This window comes from Bos indicus, chromosome 6 (genome assembly GCF_029378745.1).
Source record: "Bos indicus isolate NIAB-ARS_2022 breed Sahiwal x Tharparkar chromosome 6, NIAB-ARS_B.indTharparkar_mat_pri_1.0, whole genome shotgun sequence".
Taxonomy (NCBI): domain Eukaryota; kingdom Metazoa; phylum Chordata; class Mammalia; order Artiodactyla; family Bovidae; genus Bos; species Bos indicus.
In genome coordinates, this window is record NC_091765.1 from 29,977,997 (window position 1) to 29,999,061 (window position 21,065).

General features: G+C 38.2%; 1 protein-coding gene across 2 annotated transcripts in view; it reads left to right on the forward strand.

Annotated features, from left to right (window-relative positions):
* The window catches only part of UNC5C (unc-5 netrin receptor C), a 426,767-nt gene that overhangs the window by 283,741 nt on the left and 121,961 nt on the right, over positions 1 to 21,065 (forward strand). For both annotated transcript variants that reach the window (XM_070790840.1, XM_070790841.1), the window contains exon 4: positions 18,055 to 18,158. In XM_070790840.1, the coding sequence (XP_070646941.1) occupies positions 18,055 to 18,158 (104 nt within the window). The remainder of the gene's footprint in view (positions 1 to 18,054; positions 18,159 to 21,065) is intronic.

Sequence of the window (21,065 nt, forward strand, 5' to 3'; positions counted from 1 at the left end):
GATGCAAGGGAGACCAGTTATGAGGCGGCAGCTGTGAGAGATGTTAGGACAGCCTAGATTAGAAGCTGTGGCACTGGTGAGACCTAGATTCCAGATTTATTTAAAGGCAGAGGTAGTGGGGTATTTTTTTTTTTTTTTTTGAGAAAGAGAGAGGTTGGATGTGGAATGTGAGAGAAAGAATGATTCAGAAGACCTGAACTTGAAGGATTTTTCAGTTGTCTTTAGTGAAGTCATTCTTGCCTCATCAGTCTCCAGAATGATAGGGGTTCCTTTCTCAAACCTTTCAGACAAGTGCATCTGTCCTCTTAATGTAGGGCTTGTCTCCTTTGAATTATGTTCATTTGTTGTAATGTCTGTGTTTCAGGCCAATGAGTTCCTTGAGATCCATTTTGCTTAATTCAGCTTTGCTTAACTGTATATCTTCAGTGTTCAGCACAATGCCTAGAACATCAAAGATGTTTAATAAATTTTGTTCAGTTAAGACCATTATAACCATCATTGCTCTCTATTAATCATTCGTCTCTGAGCATGTCTAAAGGGATTTTTCTCTTTGTCTTAGTGGGTTCTCTATGAAGTAGACTCTGAGATGGAGACATGCATGCAGGTAATATATTAACGAGTATTCTCTGGAACAGTATCTGTGGAGGAATAGACTTGCGCAGAGGGAGAAATTGAACTGCAGTTCAGGTACAACAAAAGATGATGCCATAGGGGACACTGGAGTTAGGATGGCCCTCCAGAGTTGTCCCACCATGAGGCGCAGGAGTGAGTGGCCCTTTATCCCTAACATTGACTAGTCAGTGGATGTGGTCTTTTCTGTTCTGTTCTGTTCACCCTCACCAACTTGTATGACCTGGGTCAATTCAGCTCATCTCAACTGAGGGCAATTTCTGGAGGGAGAGTCTGGGAGCCTTCACCATCAACACTCCCAGCAGAGGGGATCAGTCCTGAAAGTGGATGTCATCCACTACAGTCATCTATCGCAAATCTTTTAGATTTCATTTTATTAATTATGAAGTAAAAAGATACTTTCAAACATGTTAAAAATAAATGAATGAACTGCTTTGGTCAAATAATTAAATGAACTCAAGTTAGCTTTAGTTATAATCAAAAGAGGCACAATGATATAAAACTATCTTTCATTGCTATATGTTCATTAATATCAAGTATAATAGATATTTAAAATTGCCAATTTACAATTTATAACAAATTTACTTGCTTAAAAGCTGAAGTTTAATTAGTTAATCTATTTATTAATAATACAAACCCTTCTTCTAGTAAGACATTGATTTGCCATAGCACCTTTTCATCTTCATGTATTAAGACTGAAGAGCAATTTGCTTGTACTTCCATAATTAACTGAACTCATGTGTTAGTAGTCAAGGAACAACATCCAATGTATAAAGATTTACTCATACAGATTTACCTCCTGATGAAAAGAAAAGTTAAATTTCAAATTCTCCTTGTCAGAGTTGATCCCTACCAAGCATGCCCTCACTAATGGTACAGGAAGGTTGCAGATTCTCTGGTTTATTCTGTTTCAAGTCAGCCGGGGTGCTTTGCCCAGGAATATGTGACAGATGGCTGTCACATCCACTGCAATTAAAGTTTAAATTTTTTTCAGGTAAAGACAGCCATGATGCTAGAGATAATTAAGTTCACTTACCCCTCATCTAATTTGATCTATATTCACTATGTGTGAATAGTGTACACTATGTGTTCTATACTATAAATAGTGTATATTTATGTGTGTATATGGATGTGAGTATATACACATATATATGTGTGTACTAAAAAGGGGGCCATAGTTCCTCCATGAAAAAGCTCTATTTTAAGAAGTTTATAAAGTAGAAATGAATATTAGCCATTCTCTTATTTATTTGTTTGCTTATGTATATTTTGGAGAAGGCAATGGCACCCCACTCCAGTACTCTTGCCTGGAAAATCCCATGGATGGAGGAGCCTGGTGGGCTGCAGTCCATGGGGTCGCTAAGAGTCGGACACGACTGAGCGACTTCACTTTCCCTTTTCACTTTCATGCATTGGAGAAGGAAATGGCAACCCACTCCAGTGTTCTTGCCTGGAGAATCCCAGGGACGGGGGAGCCTGGTGGGCTGCCGTCTCTGGGGTCGCACAGAGTCGGACGCGACTGAAGTGACTTAGCAGCAGCAGTTATGTATATTCTGTATATTCAAACTATATAAAATACAAAAATAATGTTGTGAGACAATCAGAGCAGAGGGAAAATAGGAAATAGGGAAAAGTTAGGATTTGGCCAGAAATGAGCTGAGGACACAATGTGCCTGCTCTGGAATCACGCATGTTTACCAGATGGCAGTGTCCGGCGGCCTTAGTGGGTGCCACAGCTTCCTCTGGAGAGCAAGGGGTTTCTTCTGAGGGAACTCATATGGGCACTGTAATGACTGTCTAAGTAGAACCCTGTGGTGATGCAGCTGCCCGTTTCATTGGGTTTTTTCTTCCAGTGTCCCTTGCTATAGTCAATGACAAAGTTCTGAATGTTCAAGGGAGGAAAATGTAATTCAGGCAGAATGTCAGCAAACCCTGTGTCTCTTCAGGAAATGTCTCGGCTGCTGTTGCTGATGTTGTGATCATTGATGATGTTGTGGTTGCTGTTGTCAGGGGATGGTGGGCATTATGTGAAAAGCAGAGCAAAGTGCAGTGGTTGGAGCAAATGCTTAGGGCCAGGGTGACCTATATATTCAAATCCTAGTTCCATCACTTACTAGTGTGACCTTAGTCAAGCAATGTAACCCCTCTGAGACTTAGTTCCATCAACCATGAAATGAAAATGATAGGGTTATTTCAAGATTAAACTGGGATAAAGTTGTAAAGCATATGGCATAGTGCCAGACACAAAGCAAATGCTCAGTGAATGATAATAGTGTTCATAAAAACAGAGATAATGATTCAAACAACTTTATTTGTGCATTCTGAAATTTAGTAGTACCAAGTTAACTTTGAAAACTAAGGAGTTTTTCCTTCTTTCACCACTTCCTGTACATCCTGAGCTGTCAGTCCTAGAAGTTGAAGTTGTCTGCCAATTCAAGTATAATTAGACTGTAATTTTGTCCCTACGCCTGAGGATGGAGGAGCCCTCTGCATCTCCACCCTTCTCCTCAATTCAGGAGTTACAGTGGATCTGTGTGCACAGACAATCCATCTTCCCTGGGATGTCAGGATAGTTCCTAGGGAGTTTCTCTTTCTTCTGTGTACAAACCTATAAATAACAGCCACCATCACAAAGACCACTGACTACAAATTGGAATAAGGCAGTTCCTGGGAAGAATGAAAGGGGAACAGGGAAGACTTCTCTGCCCTACTCTCATAGTTCACTCCTCCTTTTCCCTGACATCTGAGCTACCTTGTGAGCCACCTGTGGGTGTCAAACAGGCTGTGTTTACATCTGTAATTCTGTAGTGCCTAACACACTATCCAGAACAACACTGTCTGAAGAAATATGATGCCAGCCACCTGTCATTTCAGTTTTTCCAGTAGCCATCCTTAAAAAAGTAAAAAGCAAACATAAAAGACGCCAAATTAATTTTAATAATACGTTAGTTCAGTTTCATGCATTGGAGAAGGAAATGGCAACCACTCCACTGTTCTTTCCTGGAGAATCCCAGGGACGGGGGAGCCTGGTGGGCTGCCATCTATGGGGTCGCACAGAGTCGGACACGACTGAAGCGACTTAGCAGCAGTACTTAGCAGTCAGTTCAGTTCAGTTCAGTCACTCAGTCGTGTCCAACTCTTTGCGACCCCATGAGTCGCAGCACACCAGGCCTCCCTGTCCATCACCAACTCCCGGAGTTCACCCAGACTCACATCCATCGAGTCAGTGATGCCATCTAGCCATCTCATCCTCTGTCATCCCCTTCTCTTCCTGCCCTCAATCCCTCCCAGCATCAGAGTCTTTTCCAGTGAGTCAACTCTTCGCATCAGGTGGCCAAAGACTGGAGTTTCAGCTTTAGCATCATTCCTTCCAAAGAAATCCCAGGGCTGATCTCCTTTAGAATGGACTGGTTGGATCTCCTTGCAGTCCAAGGGACTCTCAAGAGTCTTCTCCAACAACACAGTTCAAAAGCATCAATTCTTCGGCACTCAGCCTTCTTCACACTCCAACTCTCACATCCATACATGACCACAGGAAAAACCATAGCCTTGACTAAATGGACCTTTGTTGGCAAAGTAATGTCTCTGCTTTTGAATATGCTATCTAGGTTGGTCATAACTTTCCTTCCAAGGAGTAAGCGTCTTTTAATTTCATGGCTGCAGTCACCATCTGCAGGGATTTTGGAGCCCAAAAAAATAAAGTCTGACACTGTTTCCACTGTTTCCCCATCTATTTCCCATGAAGTGATGGGACCAGATGCCATGATCTTCATTTTCTGAATGTTGAGCTTTAAGCCAACTTTTTCACTCTCCACTTTCACTTTCATCAAGAGGCTCTTTAGTTCCTCTTCACTTTCTGCCGTAAGGGTGGTGTCATCTGCATATCTGAGGTTACTGATATTTCTCCCGGCAATCTTGATTCCAGCTTGTGCTTCTTCCAGTCCAGCGTTTCTCATGATGTACCCTGCATATAAGTTAAATAAGCAGGGTGACAATATACAGCCTTGACGTACTCCTTTTCCTATTTGGAACCAGTCTGTTGTTCCATGTCCAGTTCCAACTTTTGCTTCCTGACCTGCATACAGATTTCTCAAGAGGCAGATCAGGTGGTCTGGTATTCCCATCTCTTTCAGAATTTTCCACAGTTTATTGTGATCTACACAGTCAAAGGCTTTGGCATAGTCAATAAAGCAGAAATAGATGTTTTTCTGGAACTCTCTTGCTTTTCCCATGATCCAGCGGATGTTGGCAATTTGATCTGGTTTCTCTGCCTTTTCTAAAACCAGCTTGAACATCAGGAAGTTCACGGTTCACATATTGCTGAAGCCTGGCTTGAAGAATTTTGAGCATTACTTTACTAGCGTGTGAGATGAGTGCAGTTTTGCGGTAGTTTGAGCATTCTTTGGCATTGCCTTCCTTTAGGATTGGAATGAAAACTGACCTTTTCCAGTGCTGTGGCCACGGCTGAATTTTCCAAATTTGCTGGCATATTGAGTGCAGCACTTTCACAGCATCATCTTTCAGGATTTGAAATAGCTCAACTGGAATTCCATCACCTCCACTAGCTTTGTTTGTAGTGATGCTTTCTAAGGCCCTCTTGACTTCACATTCCGGGATGTCTGGCTCTAGGTCAGTGATCACACCATCGTAATTATCTGGGTCATGAAGATCTTTTTTGTACAGTTCTTCTGTGTATTCTTGCCATCTCTTCTTAATATCTTCTGCTTCTGTTAGGTCCATACCATTTCTTTCCTTTATCGAGCCCATCTTTGCATGAAATGTTCCCTTGGTATCTCTAGTGTTCTTGAAGAGATCTTTAGTCTTTCCCATTCTGTTGTTTTCCTCTATTTCTTTGCATTGATCGCTGAAGAAGGCTTTCTTATCTCTTCTTGCTATTCTTTGGAACTCTGCATTCAGATGCTTATATCTTTCCTTTGCTCCTTTGCTTTTCGCTTCTCTTCTTTTCACAGCTATTTGTAAGGCCTGCCCAGACAGCCATTTTGCTTTTTTGCATTTCTTGTCCATGGGGATGGTCTTGATCCCTATCTCCTGTACAATGTCACGAATCTCATTCCATCACTCTATCTATCAGATCTAGGCCCTTAAATCTATTTAAGTTATTATTTAATTTAAGTCTATATAAGTTAAATTATTTAAGTTAAATCTATTTAAGTTAATATGTTAGTTAGTCCACTCATTTAAACTATCATTTCAATAAAATACCCAATATAAACAAGTATTCATGACAAGTTTTGCATTCTTTTTTTCATACTAATTTTTACAGTACCTCTTAGTTAGGACTAGCCACAGGTCAATTGCTCCATGGCCACATGTGTCTCACATTGGATACATGGGCTTTGGGATTCTAATAATAGAGGAACTGTTTCAATCACTTTTTCACCTCACATAATTACTGTGTGTGTGTGTGTGTGTGTGTGGTGAAACACTAGAATCTATTCTGTTAGCAAATTTTAATTATGCAATATTATATTATTAACAATAGTAACCATGGTATACAAAAATATCCCCAGAACTTAATCATCTTGTAACTGAAAGTTTGTACCCTTTGACCAGCTTTGGATGGATCATTCAATTCTTGCACCAATGCTGGCATGACAGGTATTATTATCCTCATTTTACAGATGAGGAAATGAAGGACAAGAGAAATTTGAAAACCTGCCCAACAGATTTCCCTGGGGTCAGTGCCTAATGCTTGGTGCTGATGATGCTGGGGACCCAGGTTTGATCCCTCGTCAGGCAACTAGAGGAGCCTACATGGTACAGCTAAACACTCCACATACTGCAACTAAAAGATCATGCTGCAATGAAGATCTTTGCATGCTGCAAGTAAAACCCAGTGCAGTCAAATTAAATAAATATTTTTTTAAAAATAATAAAAAGCCTGCCTGAGTTCAAAGCTCATATATGGAGAAGCAGGTCAGATCAGCAGAGAAGTCCATGCCTTGAAGCAACACATTGGATACAAATAAGAGAGGAGGTGACAATTTATTTTTGTGTCAGTTGGCAATTAAAAAAAAATCATATTTTCCACATGGATAATGTTATAGGCTCATTATTATTTACAATGCAGAAATGTAAGAAGGCTCTGGGTTCCCACTTCTCTCCTGTTACTTGGTCTGTTCCAACCACACCAGTTTCTTTTCTTAGAGAATATGACACACTAATGCCAATAGCTCTTCCTTCACACCTGGAGCATTCTCCTCTCCTTTACCTGGGGAAGAAAGGAAGAGTGGCTCACTTCCTTCTTTCATTCAGATTTCTGACAAGACAACAGCTCTTTAAAAACCAGGTATTTGGAAAGATTTAGGTTATACCATGACAGAATCTGGCAGCCTAATGCCAAGTGTCTTGGTAGAGCTCAGCAAGCGCAAGTTTGCCAGCATGCCAGAGTAAATGGCCTAATTACTAACGTGCATTTCCGAGCTGTGGTTTGATCCCTTGTATGGCTGTTTAAGTCCTGGTGGTTCAGTGGTAAAGAAGCTGCCTGCCAACGCAGGAGACATAGGTTCAATCCCTGGGTTGGAAATATCTCCTGGAGAAGGAAATGGCAACACACACCAGTATTCTTGCCAGGGAAATCCCGTGAACAGAGGAGCCTGGCAGGCTGTAGCCCACGGGGTCACAAAATAGCCAGACACAACTTCGTAACGAGACAACAAGCCCATTATAAGTTACAGAGGCCAGATTTTGAATTAGATGAGATTAATTACCCAATTTAGACATTTTTAGATCAGATAAATTTTTAACAATAAATATCTCATTTCATATAAATGTCAACTGTTGTACTATTTAGTTCATCATGTGGTTTCTGTTTCAAGATTAAAAACCACAACACATTCCAGATTGCATTAGTCTATATTTTTCTAAATGTATTTGCTTTTGTATATAGACAGAAGTTTTCAAGATCAGTGGAGGCCCCACAAATCCATATGCATTTATAGCTCATTTTGTTCTGAGAAGTAGACATCTAATTGATAGAACACTGTCTCATAAGTTATATTTGGGGGGAAGTCTATGGGCTATGTGCTAGAGGAAGGGCTGGTAACCCACTGGACCAAAGTATGCCACTAAAGTGATGTTTTATGCTGTATGAAATGGGAAGTTTATGGCTAAACTGCTTATTTGCAAAAAAGCTTGTCTGTAATCATTGTGTTCTTTTTTGTACTCTGAGAAAAGAGCCTTAGCTTTTTGATATATTGGTTTCCTCATCCATAAAGTTGGCATGTTTCTGATTATTTATCCCTAAGACATACCTTAAAAAATATTGTGATGACATATAATCTTTTTTTTTTCTTTCTGAAACTAAAGATGCAATGTGACTAGAAGAGTGGCTTATATGGGATTTTTTTTCTTCCTCTTCTCTGTAATGGATGTCATTGGAGTTCCAGCTCTAAAATACTTATTAAAAAAAAAAAAAAAACCCTTTAGCAAAACTACCTGAATACAAATATGTTTGTTCTATAAATGCCCCCAAAACCAAGAAATAAAGAAGAATGGCTGAAAGTGTACTTCCTTTTGCAGGGACTTCGTTCATTTAGGATTCTGTTTAAATGACTGTGTGCGGTAAAGGATAGGCATGCCTTGGCAAAACTAAAACATTGCCAAGACAATCCTTCTGCTGATTTGCTCAAAGATCATTCTAACCTCTGTCTCTGTCTATAATTATTATGTTCTGAAAGTGTTAGTGGTAAATTCATAAGACTGGTCAAAAACATTAGTTTTTTTAAAAGTAAAAGGAAATTACAAAACAATAACAGGAACAAAGTCAAAATCTTGCATCTTTTTTCTCTCAATATATCCTGTGACCTAGTAACCAACGTTTAGGGCATGCTTACTGTATGCCCAATTCTGTTATAAGCCCCTTATGCATGTTAACTCTTGTGATGCTTCCAACAATCCTATGAGGTAGATTCTGTTATCTTTGTTTTGCAAAAAGTGAAACAGAAGCATGGAAATGAAATATTAGATAACTTACCCAAGCCACTTGTTTAGGAAATGGTAAATCTGAATTATAAACTTTTCTTTTTACAGTACAATTTACTGTATAGGTTTACAGAAATGTGATAGCTCAGTTTGCAGTCTAACCATAGAGGAAACTTCATGTTTTTGTTGGTTTGTGGTTTCTTGTTTTGTTTTATCTTTATAATATTTAAAAAGAAAAAGCGAGTAAAAAAAGAAAACTTACAACATTTTTATATACTGTGTCCCTTCCATTTAAAAACCACAAGAATTGCTGAATATAACATTTTTTCATGATTTTTTTTTTAATTCCAGCAAAGATACTCTATTTCTGGAAAAGAAAACCATGGCAAACTTTTTAGGGTTCTATAGCATTGTCAGGAATTTTTACTGTTAGTAAAAAGCTCAAAAGCTCAAAAGCTCAAAGCTCAAAAGACTAATCTAGTTTTCCCAAAATATGCTATAGTGGTTGGTTCATGATAGTTGTTTTCTGTTAACAGCCAGATTTGGTGATTTAAGTATAAGTTATACTCTACTATGACAACATGAAAGTGAAAAGTGAAGTAGCTCAGTTGTGTCCGACTCTTTGCAACCCCACAGACTGTAGCCTTCCAGGCTCCTCTGTCCATGGGATTTTCCAGGCAAGAGTACTGGAGTGGGTTGCCATTCCCTTCTCCAGGGGATCTTCCCAACCCAGGCATCGAACCCGGGTTGCCCACATTGCAGGCAGACTCTTTACCATCTGAGACACCAAGGAATTATCCCCTTTTATATTATTGGAAGAAAGACACATTTTTCCCTCTAAGAACACAAGTAGTATTAGCATATGTGACCATGGAATTATTTTGTTTGCTAGAGCAACAATTTGAAAGTACATTAAAATGAAATTTTTAAAACTAAATATAGGGTTTGTGTCCCACAGAACCTGCATTCCTATATGACATCACAGAGTTGAGTAGTAAACAAAAAGTGAATTGGTTTTGTACCTATGTCTCTATTACAGTTTGGGAAACCAAAGACAGCCCAGGTTGGTGATAAGGTTTAAAGGCAAAAATAATTCTTTTGCCTAACTTTAAGTTCCCTGCATGTCCCCTAGATGCATGTGAAATTTCAGTGTCCGCCAGACAATGTCAGCCATCAGCCTGAACAAAATTAAGTGCCACTGACCCTGGAAGACATCAACAGGAACTCACTGTCTTAAGAGCCACAGTGTAGAAGCAGATGCGCTTGGTCCCCTCAGCCTCCCAGGCTCCTCTCTCCCTCTGCCTACATGGTCTAGCACAGTGCTGCGCACATCGTGGTTGTTCCACAGATAAGCAATCAGTCAGTCAATCTGTGGTTCCCAGACTTTAGTGCCGTGTGTCAGATATACCTGGGGGCCAGTGAAAACTGTGGATTCCTGGATCCCAACTAGGAATGAAATCTGCACTTTTTGTCAAGCACAGCATGGTAATCCCTGAGTTTCCCTTTGGGACACATAACTTTCAGTCATTAGTCTGCCACATTCATAATTATTTTGTCTCATTTGTTTAAGTTTATTTTGACTAACAATGATAATGCCTAAAGTTGATACAGCTACTAAAATGTACTAATACTACAGGGAGTACTTTTTATATTCAAGGCATGATTCTAGAGTTTTATATAGGCTTCTTCATATATCAACCTGTAAAAGAGTCACTAGTATCATGCTCATTTTTTTAGCTGAAGAAATTAAAGTAAGAGAAGGTTAAGCAGTATGCTCAAGGCTACACAGCTAGTCAGGTGGTGGAGTCAGGATCTGAAACAAAGTTTGTCCAAGCTGAAGATCTTGCTCTTGACTGCAATGATATCTTGCTTTGCAGGATATTTCAGATCTTTTTCACAGTGACCTACAATAAAAAATATATTTATATCATGATCTACTAAATAAACATATACCCATTTCCTCACACATACAAATACACAGAGGTGTGTGTGTATGTATATGTGTGTGTACATATGTGCATACTTAATAATACATCAAGGTTATTGTCTTTCCAGTAGTCATGTATGGATGTGAGAGTTGGACCATAAAGCAGGTAGAGTGATAAAGAATTGATATTTTCAAACTGTGGTGCTATAGAAGACTCTTGAGAGTCCCTTGGATAGCAAGGACATCAAACCAGTCTATCTTAAAAGAAATCAATTCTGAATACTCATTGGAAGGATTGATGCTGAAGCTGAAGCTCCAATACTTTGGCCACCTGATGCAAAAAGCTGAGTCACTGGAAAAGACCTTGATGCTGGAAAAGACTGAGGGCAAGAGAAGAAGGGGGTGGGGGGGAACAGAGGATGAGATGGTTGGATGGCATCACCAACTTAATGGATATGAACTTGAGCAAACTCTGGGAGATAGTGTGGGACAGGGAGGTCTGGCCTGCTGCAGTCCATGGGGTCGCAGAGTTGGATAGGACTTGATGACTGAATGACAATAATGCTATGTATGATATACTTGACATTTTCTGTTTATTCAATTTCATATTTTAATGCTGGTGTTCAGTCCTCCAAGTTGAATTCATAGTACTCTAAGGACAAATTCCATAAGAAAGATATGGAATGTTAGATACTATGGTTTTTAGACCAAATGAGTCAAGTGTGTAAGAGAATGACATGCTGAAATTTACTCAGATGAGAAATCATGTTTCATACCAGACTCTCTAATAGTAATAGAAATAGTTGTGATAATTTATTACATGTGTTTTATACTTCATAATCTTCCAAACCCTTTTCAGATTCAGTATTTCTTTTAATATTCTCAAAACCCTGTGAGATCTAATATTTGCAAACCCTATGAGATCTAAATCAAAAAACAACCAACATTAATAAGGTAATAATATGTTGTTTCTGTCTTATTATTCAATGGAATTTAAAGATTTTAATTTCCATTAGAATAATCTGTTGTAGTATGTTCATCAGAGAATTCTTGACTTCATAATATCAGTCTGTCACATTGTCAAGAAACTGTCTTTTGAAAAATATTTTATTCTAATAAATCTTTCTGCATATTTAAGTAGCATTGCTAAGAGAATAAACATTTCTAACAAATGTAAATTATTGTTTTCAAACTTGGAGTGAGAACATGATTATTTTCATTTTCAAAGACAATAGTATCAGCCTACCAACTTAGACAGCATAGGGACATCTTTTGCTGGTATTTTCTCCAGGTTTCCTTTCAGATCAGTGGAGCTCACAGGTACTTGGATAGTAATATAACCTGTTACAGTAAAAGCTCCCACCTGTCCAGCCTCAACGTTCCCATTTAGGCCACGCTCACCCTTTCCAGGCAAAGATGCTCATGGGTTGTCATTGCAGAAGAGACCTGACTGGGGACCCTTTCATAAATATGTGCTTTGGCATGATAGACTTTCTTGCATGCTGTTTTGGGTAGGTGTTTCCCTCCCACCTCTCCACAAAGCAAGAAAATTAGTTTTGTCAGTAATTCTCAATGCATTCATAATTTTCCATGTGTTTATAATTCTCAATACTTTTATCATTTTCAAAGCTGCAATATTCATCTGCTCTTGTGATGTATATTATATTGCTTTGTTGTATTTGTACAAAGAATTTTCTGATGTTTTTAATTTGGAATCTTCTGAAACCCATCCATCGCCCCATTTTCTCTTACACCTGTATATTGAAGTGTACAGAAGTTCCAGGAAGATTGTCCTAAGAGGAGGATTTATAAGCTGTTCTTTTCAAAGATGCATCATCTTCTAAATTGTTGAAAAACAGCTTCTTCTATTATTTCTCTTGGACACTGATAATTGATATAAATCCTTAAAGATCTTATCTCACAAAGGCCAGGCTGTTTCCCCTAAAATGCATATTTAAAATGTTAGTCTACTCAGTTATAGGCTCTCAAGACAAAAGAGACCTTCAAAAGCATCCAGTTATTTACTTCCATTTTGCAAATGAGGAAGTGTCTTCACACTCCCAGGTAGCCTTCTTTTCTACCTGTGTGGGTGCGCATGTGCTCAGTGACTCAGTCGTGCCTTACTCTTGGTGACCCCATAGACTATAACCCACAAGGCTCCTCTGTCCATGAAATTTTACAGGCAGAAATACTGGAGCAAGTTGCCATTTCCTGCTCCAGGGGATCTTTCCGAGCCAGGGATTGAACCTATGTGTCCTGCATTGCAGGCGGATTCTTGTCAAAAAGCAGAGTTCATGTTTATAGAATGCCTTGAAATTAGTGGGCTTCACATCATAAATAATTTATAATCACTGTATTATATTGCAAAAAAACTCACTGACAGCATCAGAATTCTACCATAAAAAATGAGACGCTGTGTACAGCCACACATGTACTTTCTTTGATTACTGTGTAAATGGTAAATAGAAATCCATATAGTTTCAGGTCTGATTCTGCATTTGCTAATTGGATTTCACTGTATGGATTTAGTAAGCCAATATTCATGTTAAGTAAACATCTCTCTGAATACATACTTACAACAAAGGTGATTTTTCTTTTAATTGATGGAATCAATGACTAAATCAGAGATAAGCTGAGTTGACTTTGCAAAAGTAATCTAGGTTTTAATGAAAGGATTTTATACTTATTTCGGTAGTAGCCTTAGAACTAATGGAAAGAAAACAGAAGTGTAGAATCCTAAAGGTCTTCCAAGGGCATAAATTCATCTTTTTCCTGACAGAAATGCCCACATTATTCGAAAACACTCTGTTTTACATCTAATTCCTAGCTGACAAGTGTCCGTTTTTCCTGCTTACTCATTCGTCACCCTCGTGTTCTCTCTGCCTGCAAGGCATCCGGCCTGCCTTCTATCACATCTCTCCAAATGATGAAGGATATGTTTAAAATGTTACTCACACTGCTTGCAGAGTACTTTGGAGGCATATGAAAGGAGCAGCTGCCATGCTGGACAGCACAATATATTCTATGTTCTTTATACAACCTGAAAGCTAGAAAAGAGATTTTGGCCAAGAATTAAAAGGATTTTTCAGGAAGAAGTATTACAGTGTGAGGGCTTACCTATGAATCATTTTAGAAATCAGATAAAATTTACATACAGTTTAAAATCAAATAACATCAAAACAATATAATTATATGGTATTCAGTGATGGTTCAGTTAAACCTGTCTTTTGAAGTACAGGCCTCTGATGTGTGGTCACCATTCTCAATTAGGAAACAGCAATTTTCATAAGATGTGCCTTCCATTGGCAGGAATTTGAAAACAGTTGCAAAAACTATATACCAAATCCTAAGAAGAATTATAGCCTGCTACATTCAAACCCATCATCCCTTAACGGTGCTGCTGACTTTTGTCAAAATGAAATTTGTAAAAGAGCAGTAGTTATTATTATAGTCATTCTCCCAATTTCTGTGCACCCCCAGCACAGCTGGGTTTCTAGTCCCCCTTCACTCCTAAATTTTTCAAACTTCTCCTTTTACGTTCTTTGCTGCATTTGTCCTGTTGGCCTCCAGACTTCTTAACTTGGCTCCTCTGACAGTTGCCTCTTGGTTTTTCTCCTGTGTCTTGTTCACACCGTAACATTTTTGCAGACAGCTTTTCCTCTGAAATGTTGGTGTCCTCTTTTTTTTTTTTTTCCCTGCTCTGGTATGTCATCTATTTCTAGTGCTTCAGCTATCTCCTAGACAGTGAAGCACAGATCTTCTACCTGGCCTTCTTTTTCCAAACTTCAGACCTGTGGTCCTTAAGGTGATTTTCCTGTCAGGGGACATTTGGCATTATCTGGAGGCATTTATGTTGTCCTGGCTTGGAGAGCTCTACTGTTATTTGCTGGATGGAGTCCAGGGATGCTGCTAAGAAACTTACTATGCAGAATGCAGCCTCACAACAGGATTATCCAGTCCTGAATGTCAATCATGCTGAGATTAGAAATCATGATCTGGATCTACCGGATTTTTCCATTTCCAAATAGAGGGGGAAAATGTGGAAACGGTGACAGATTTTATTTTCTTGGGCTCCAAAATCACTGCAGATGGTGACTGCAACCAAAAAATTAAAAGACATTTGTTCCTTGGAAGAAAAGCTATGATAAATCTCAACAGCATATTAAAAAGCAGAGACATCACTTTGCAGACAAAGGTCTACATAGTCAAAGCTATGGGTTTTCCGGTAGTCATGTGTGGATGTGAGACCTGGAACATAAAGAAGGCTGAGTTTGAAAAATTGATACTTTTGAACTGTGGTGTTGGAGAAGACTCTTGAGAGTCCCTTGGACAGCAAGGAGATCAAACCAGTCAATCCTGGTTTGGAAATCAACCCTGAAAATTCATTTGGAAGACTGATGTGAAGCTGAAGCTCCAATACTTAGGCCACCTGATGCAAAGAGCTGACTCACTGAAAAAGACCCTCATGCTGGGAAAGATTGAGGGCAACAGGAAAAGTGGGTAACAAAGGATGAGATGGTTGGATGGCATCACTGACTCAATGGACATGAGTTTGAGCGAATTCTGAGAGATAGTGAAGGACTGGAAAGCCTGGTGTGTTGAAGTTCCTGGGGTCACAAAGAGTCGGACACGACTTGGTGACTGAACAACAATAACAACAAACTTAACATGTACCAAAATAAGTTTGCTATCTTTCTCACCACTTTCCTGCCCATGGTGGTATGATTTCATATAATGATGGTATAAACTTAATAATTGCAATAGCTGAGAATAGAATTATCCTTTCTTCTTTGCACTCTCCAGATACTTAGGTATTCTGGAACAAATGATCTGTTCATTACTAGAATCTGCTTTCTCTTCTTCCTGTCCACTGTCAGTAGCTGAGTTCAGTTCCCTATCATCCCTCCTGATTTATTCAAATAGGTCTCTAACTACCTTCTGCTTCTTTAGCATCACCTCAGTCACACTGAGAGCAATATGACAGCTGGTTTCCTTCCACTGCTTAAAAGCCTTTGAGAGTTTGCTATTCCTTAGCATAGCAGGAGGAGAAGGCAATGGCACCCCACTCCAGTACTCTTGCCTGGGAAATCCCATGGACGGAGGAGCCTGGTAGGCTACAGTCCGTGGGGTCGCGAAGAGTCGGACATGACTGAGCAACTTCACTTTCACTTTTCATTTTCATGCACTGGAGAAAGAAATGGCAACCCACTCCAGTATTCTTGTCTGGAGAATCCCAGGGATGGGAGCCTGGTGGGCCGGCATCTATGGGGTTGCACAGAGTCAGACACGACTGATGTGACTTAGCAGCAGCAGCATAGCAGGAAGGCTTTTCATGAATAGATCTCAGCTTACCTTTCTAGTCTTGATTGTAAATCTTACATATCTTCATCCTCAGTACCTAATAAAATATCTATCATAAGGAGATAATTGATAAATATAAAGGAATTTGTTTTGACTCTTTGGAGATATACGTGCCTCACTCTTTCTAATTCTCCATCCTTATTTTGTGATATGCTGTTTAATTGAACAGCGAGTGAGTCTATATATTATTTGATTTGAGAATTAATTCTAGTCTTTATGTCTTTACCCTACCATGCATCAGATGGGAGGTTTTCAGAATCATTTTTCACAAACAAGATATACCTTATAAGAATATTTTATCCTAGGACTTCCCTGGTGGCCCAGTGATTAAGAATCTGCCTGCCATTGCAGGGGACATGGGTTCAATCCCTGGTCTGGGAGTATCACACATGCTGTGGGAAGCCCATATGGCTCAACTACTGAGCCCATGCTCTAGAGCCTTCAAGCCACAACTACTGAGCCAGCGCACCCTAGAGCCTGTGTTCCACAAGAGAAACCACCTCGGGAGAAGTCCGCACAGCATCCCCAATCAAGGCAACTAGAGAAAGCCCCTGGGCAGCAGTGAAGACCCAGCCCAGGCAAAAAAGGAAAAAAAGAACATTTTTATCCCATGAAACTTACTCAGTGCTGCTGTTGCTTTTATTAATATTTTGACAAAATTTTTTATGTTAATGCAGATTTAAAACAAAGAGAAGCTACCATATGAGAAAAGAAAGAGTAGAAATTTTCTGATGTTGCTGTTGAAAGGATACAAATCAACCTTAAGAGATATGAAGGGATGTGTGGGATAAAAAAATATGTATCAGATCAACAGCCGGCAGGTTCTAATGCAGCATCAATTATTTTGCTGTGAGGCTTTGAGTAATTTGAGACATATGTTTCTTATATGTAAAATAAGAACATGGCTTAGATAACTTTCATGTTCTAATAACTCTGGATTTAAGTATTTGTTTCTACAGTCTACTCAATTTCTTGATAATAAAATTGGAAATGCCTTTCTGGCAGAAATTTTGCATGATTTATAGAGTCTCTTATCTTACCTCAGACTCACATAGATCCAATAATCTTTTCAGAACCCCTAAACTCTTGAAGGTTTTCTTCTGCCAAGAAATTCACCCAAATAGCAAATAATATGACATGAATTTTTTTCTCACTGCATTTTTCCAGATGGTGCTTTCTTATAGCTCTTGAAAGGCTTAGAGATACACCTCTAGAGTCTTTGGATTTCTACCCATTAGTTCAGTAGGCTGAAATGGTGCTTTTATATTTTTAAGTCATTACTGGGGACATGGGATGAAAAGACAGAGGCTTTAGCTTTTTAATAAAATCTACTGGGTAAAATTTCAATAAATTTTTATTGAGTAGTACATGGATGAAATTTTTTTAACTTTGCCTAAAAAAATGCTGCTTTAAAGCTCTATAACTGACTCATTTATTTTTTAGCTTTGGTGTTTAAAATGATAAAACTGATTTCTAACATTTTTGTGTCTGTCAATAGCAGTTTTTAAGATTGTACTGCATATTGCTATAGCAACTATAACTATATAAATAAGTAATTAGATTCTTATTACATTTGAGCAGAAATAACTAATCTTCTAATTGGAGAATGGTGACATAATTACATATTGAGATATTTCTGGACCCATCCCAATAGTTACTCTTTTCTCTCTCTTATGTTTGAGATACTTCAAGAAGCTATATTTATTTCTCTAGGACTCCAGCATTCTGTTTTCATTCTGAAATAGAAACTTGCTTTTGAGTTATTTATCGAAAGATCTCAGAGTTGTTGCAACTTCAGTAGTATCTATTGTAAAGAAAGAAAAAATATTAATATACATAAGGGACTCTGTATGAATAAGAATCATAACAATGGGATTCCTTTGATTAAAAATGTGATTGTTATAGTTGATTATTAAGAAATACTAGCAAACTATAATTAATGAGTGTCACTAATTGTTAGAATGAGATCTCCAAAGCATTCCAGTGAAGATTAAAGTAGGAACAGCTAGTAATCTCTAAATTTCATGATTTCCACTACATAGAATATAATCAGTCACATTATGGCACAGTACTAACATGATTAAAAACTGCAAAGAAACAAAATAATAAACTGCAAATTTATTATTGTATTTTCTAGAAATGAATAAATGTTAATTAGTTTTGTCTTGTATTTTATTACTTGTGCTTTCCAGATCTGCGAAAAACATTTGAGCAGGAACCTCTGGGAAAGGAAGTATCCTTGGAACAGGAGGTCTTGCTCCAGTGCCGACCACCTGAAGGGATCCCAGTGGCTGAGGTGAGAAGAAAAATTCTTTGCATTTAGCAACTGGCACTTAGTTATTCTAACAGAGGCCTAATCCATGGCTAATGGTGCAATGAATTAGGGTATGGCATGATGAATGGTTGGTAATGGAGTCCTAACTGCTTGCTACTGGCAAAATAGATTGATTGGGAACTGATTAATGACTTGGAGTCAATTAGAATGCCCCACTGGACAAAGCCACAGGCAGCTTGGTTTAATTTTGTCATTCTCTTTTAAGAAATCAGAAACACTGTTTTATTTTATCTGGCACTAATCATAAAGAAAGATGGGCTGACTTAATAATGTGCCATCAATTTTATTATTGTTCTTGATACTATGCAAAAAATGTAAGATAGGTGTACATGTGTGTGTATGTGTGACAGCCTGTGAGCTCCACATACATGTTTTCTGCTCTGTGATGTAATCAAGGACATACCTAAAAGCCATAGCCACACACCATGAATAAAAACATGTTTGAGGAATGTCAAGTAGTTTCATCCTATAAGTTTTCCATTAGCTCTTAATTTTCATTTTCTGGTTTTGGTGAAACAAAGCCTATTGAAAGTTCATGAAATATTATAAATCAGATTTATACCATGATTTTTTATTAGCACCAGACAATACAATGCCCTTTGAAAATGCCTGTCCATGGGGGATAGGCCTCCATGACCACAAGAGTATTCTATGCTCTCCTTGAGACACCATTTAGAGCACACTGCTGAGGAAAATCATCTAATAACATGTCTTTTATTTCATTTCAACTAATTCCAAACTCTGAAAAATGTTACCCTGTTAGGATTATCAGAAGACATTCTAATATACATCAAACACTATTGTCCTGGCAGATCCAGTATCCTACAAACACGAGAAAGCTTTAATTTGATAAGTAACATAACTGCCAACTTGCTGGTGGTCCTTGTTAGCCTCTAAACTACACTGAGTTCTTTGGAATTTTTACTCTTTATTGCATATATGGAAAGAGGCATTTTTTAAATTGCTATAATTTGGGGCTGTATATGGGTCAGCTGATTTTTTGTAAAAATAAGCCTGCAATTTTTCCTGTCTATGAAATTATAAAATAATATTACTAAGACTTACTACATTGTCCAAAATTTTTTAATATTTAATCAATGCACTTATCAGATTTCCATAGTTTTTATGTCCTTTGAAACTTCAGGCAAAAGTGAGAGTCAGCACAGTTAGTGTGTCCCATAACAACAAAATTAAACATCTGATAGCTCTTTCTAAAATAATAATAATAATAAATTAATTAGAAATTTAGGCAGGGCCCTTACAAATGACTCCATTTTCTGTCACTACCATTCACATCTCCAGTCTGTCAATGCAAGACTCTGAGTGGCACTTTTAATGAAATTTTCTTTTCTTTTACTTTGAAAGAAGAGAGTTGGCTTTTGTCTTGTACCTGACATCCCATGGCACTTTCTAGCACTGTATCAGAGACTATGCATGATTACTTCTGCTTTATCCAACCACACCAAAACCTTATCTTCTACCAATGACTCACAGGATGATTTATTGTGATTAGAAAGGAAAAAGCTCTTCTCTATGCAACATTTCATTTCACTTATGAAATAAGTATATCTTTCTCCTTAATCATATCTGTCTTAATCTAAAATTTTAATGCAAACCTCCTCCATTAAATTGCCTTAAAGACCAAAACATATCCTGAGTAACACGAGTGTCCACAGACTCTTTTTGACTCAGTGTTTCTTAAAGTGAGCAGATCCCTGCAGAGATTTTCAGTTAGGAGATTCTAGTAACTTCTTGGAGAAGGCAATGGCACCCCACTCCACTACTCTTGCCTGGAAAATCCCACGGACGGAGGAGCCTGGTAGGCTGCAGTCCATGGGGTCGCTAAGACACGACTGAGCTACTTCTTTCACTTTTCACTTTCATGCATTGGAGAAGGAAATGGCAACCCACTCCAGTGTTCTTGCCTGGAGAATCCCAGGGACAGGGGAGCCTGGTGGGCTGCCGTCTATGGGGTCACACAGAGTCGGACACGACTGAAATGACTTAGCAGCAGCAGCAGCAGTAACTTCTTAATTTTTTTTAGTTTTCTCAGCAAAGTAGTTCACTTTGTCAAGGAGTAAAGATTCATGACTGCAAACTAATTGGCTGTGAATTTTATCTGTATCATCACTGGGGAAGAGACCAATTAACACTTGGCAAGCTCAAAAATCATATACCATTTGACATTCAAAGAACTATATTTAATGTGATTTTTTTTCAAGTCAGGAGAGAGATCAAAAACACTTGCTTGAGAGCAGGCTAATAAACTCCTGTGTAGATTATTTCCAACACCCTTAGAATCACCAAGATGAGAAATCTAATGTATACCTTAACTTGACACATTGCAACTGTCATTTGCTCAAGAGGAGCAGAAAAAAGAGAAAGGGATGAAATATAACGTGATGAATTAAGGGATTATAAAATTATTTTAATTTAATGATATATATATATATATATATTCATTATCTACTATTTTATTTGTTTGAGGAATTTAAAAGCACAAAAATAGAATGAAATGAAATACTGATCTTAAAGGGAAACCAGAAGGTAAAACTCTCATGTGTTACCATAAACAAAATCAGTTTTTAAGGTATCAAGCCATACTGGCAAGGATTCTTGCTTCTTTTGTGTTCTAGGCAAATGATTTTGAAAAACTCAGATACTACATGCTCAACAAATACATGATTTATTGATGCAATTTATCTTTGTTTAGTAAGTATATGTCTAGCACCATCGAACAGGTAGTCAAGTTCATTATTTGTAAAATATCAAGAGGCAATAATTTCCTTCCCACATAAGTCAGTAGGTTTCCAAAGAGCTCTTCTAGTCTTAAGTTACAGGAGCATCACCTTTGGTGCAAATAATGGC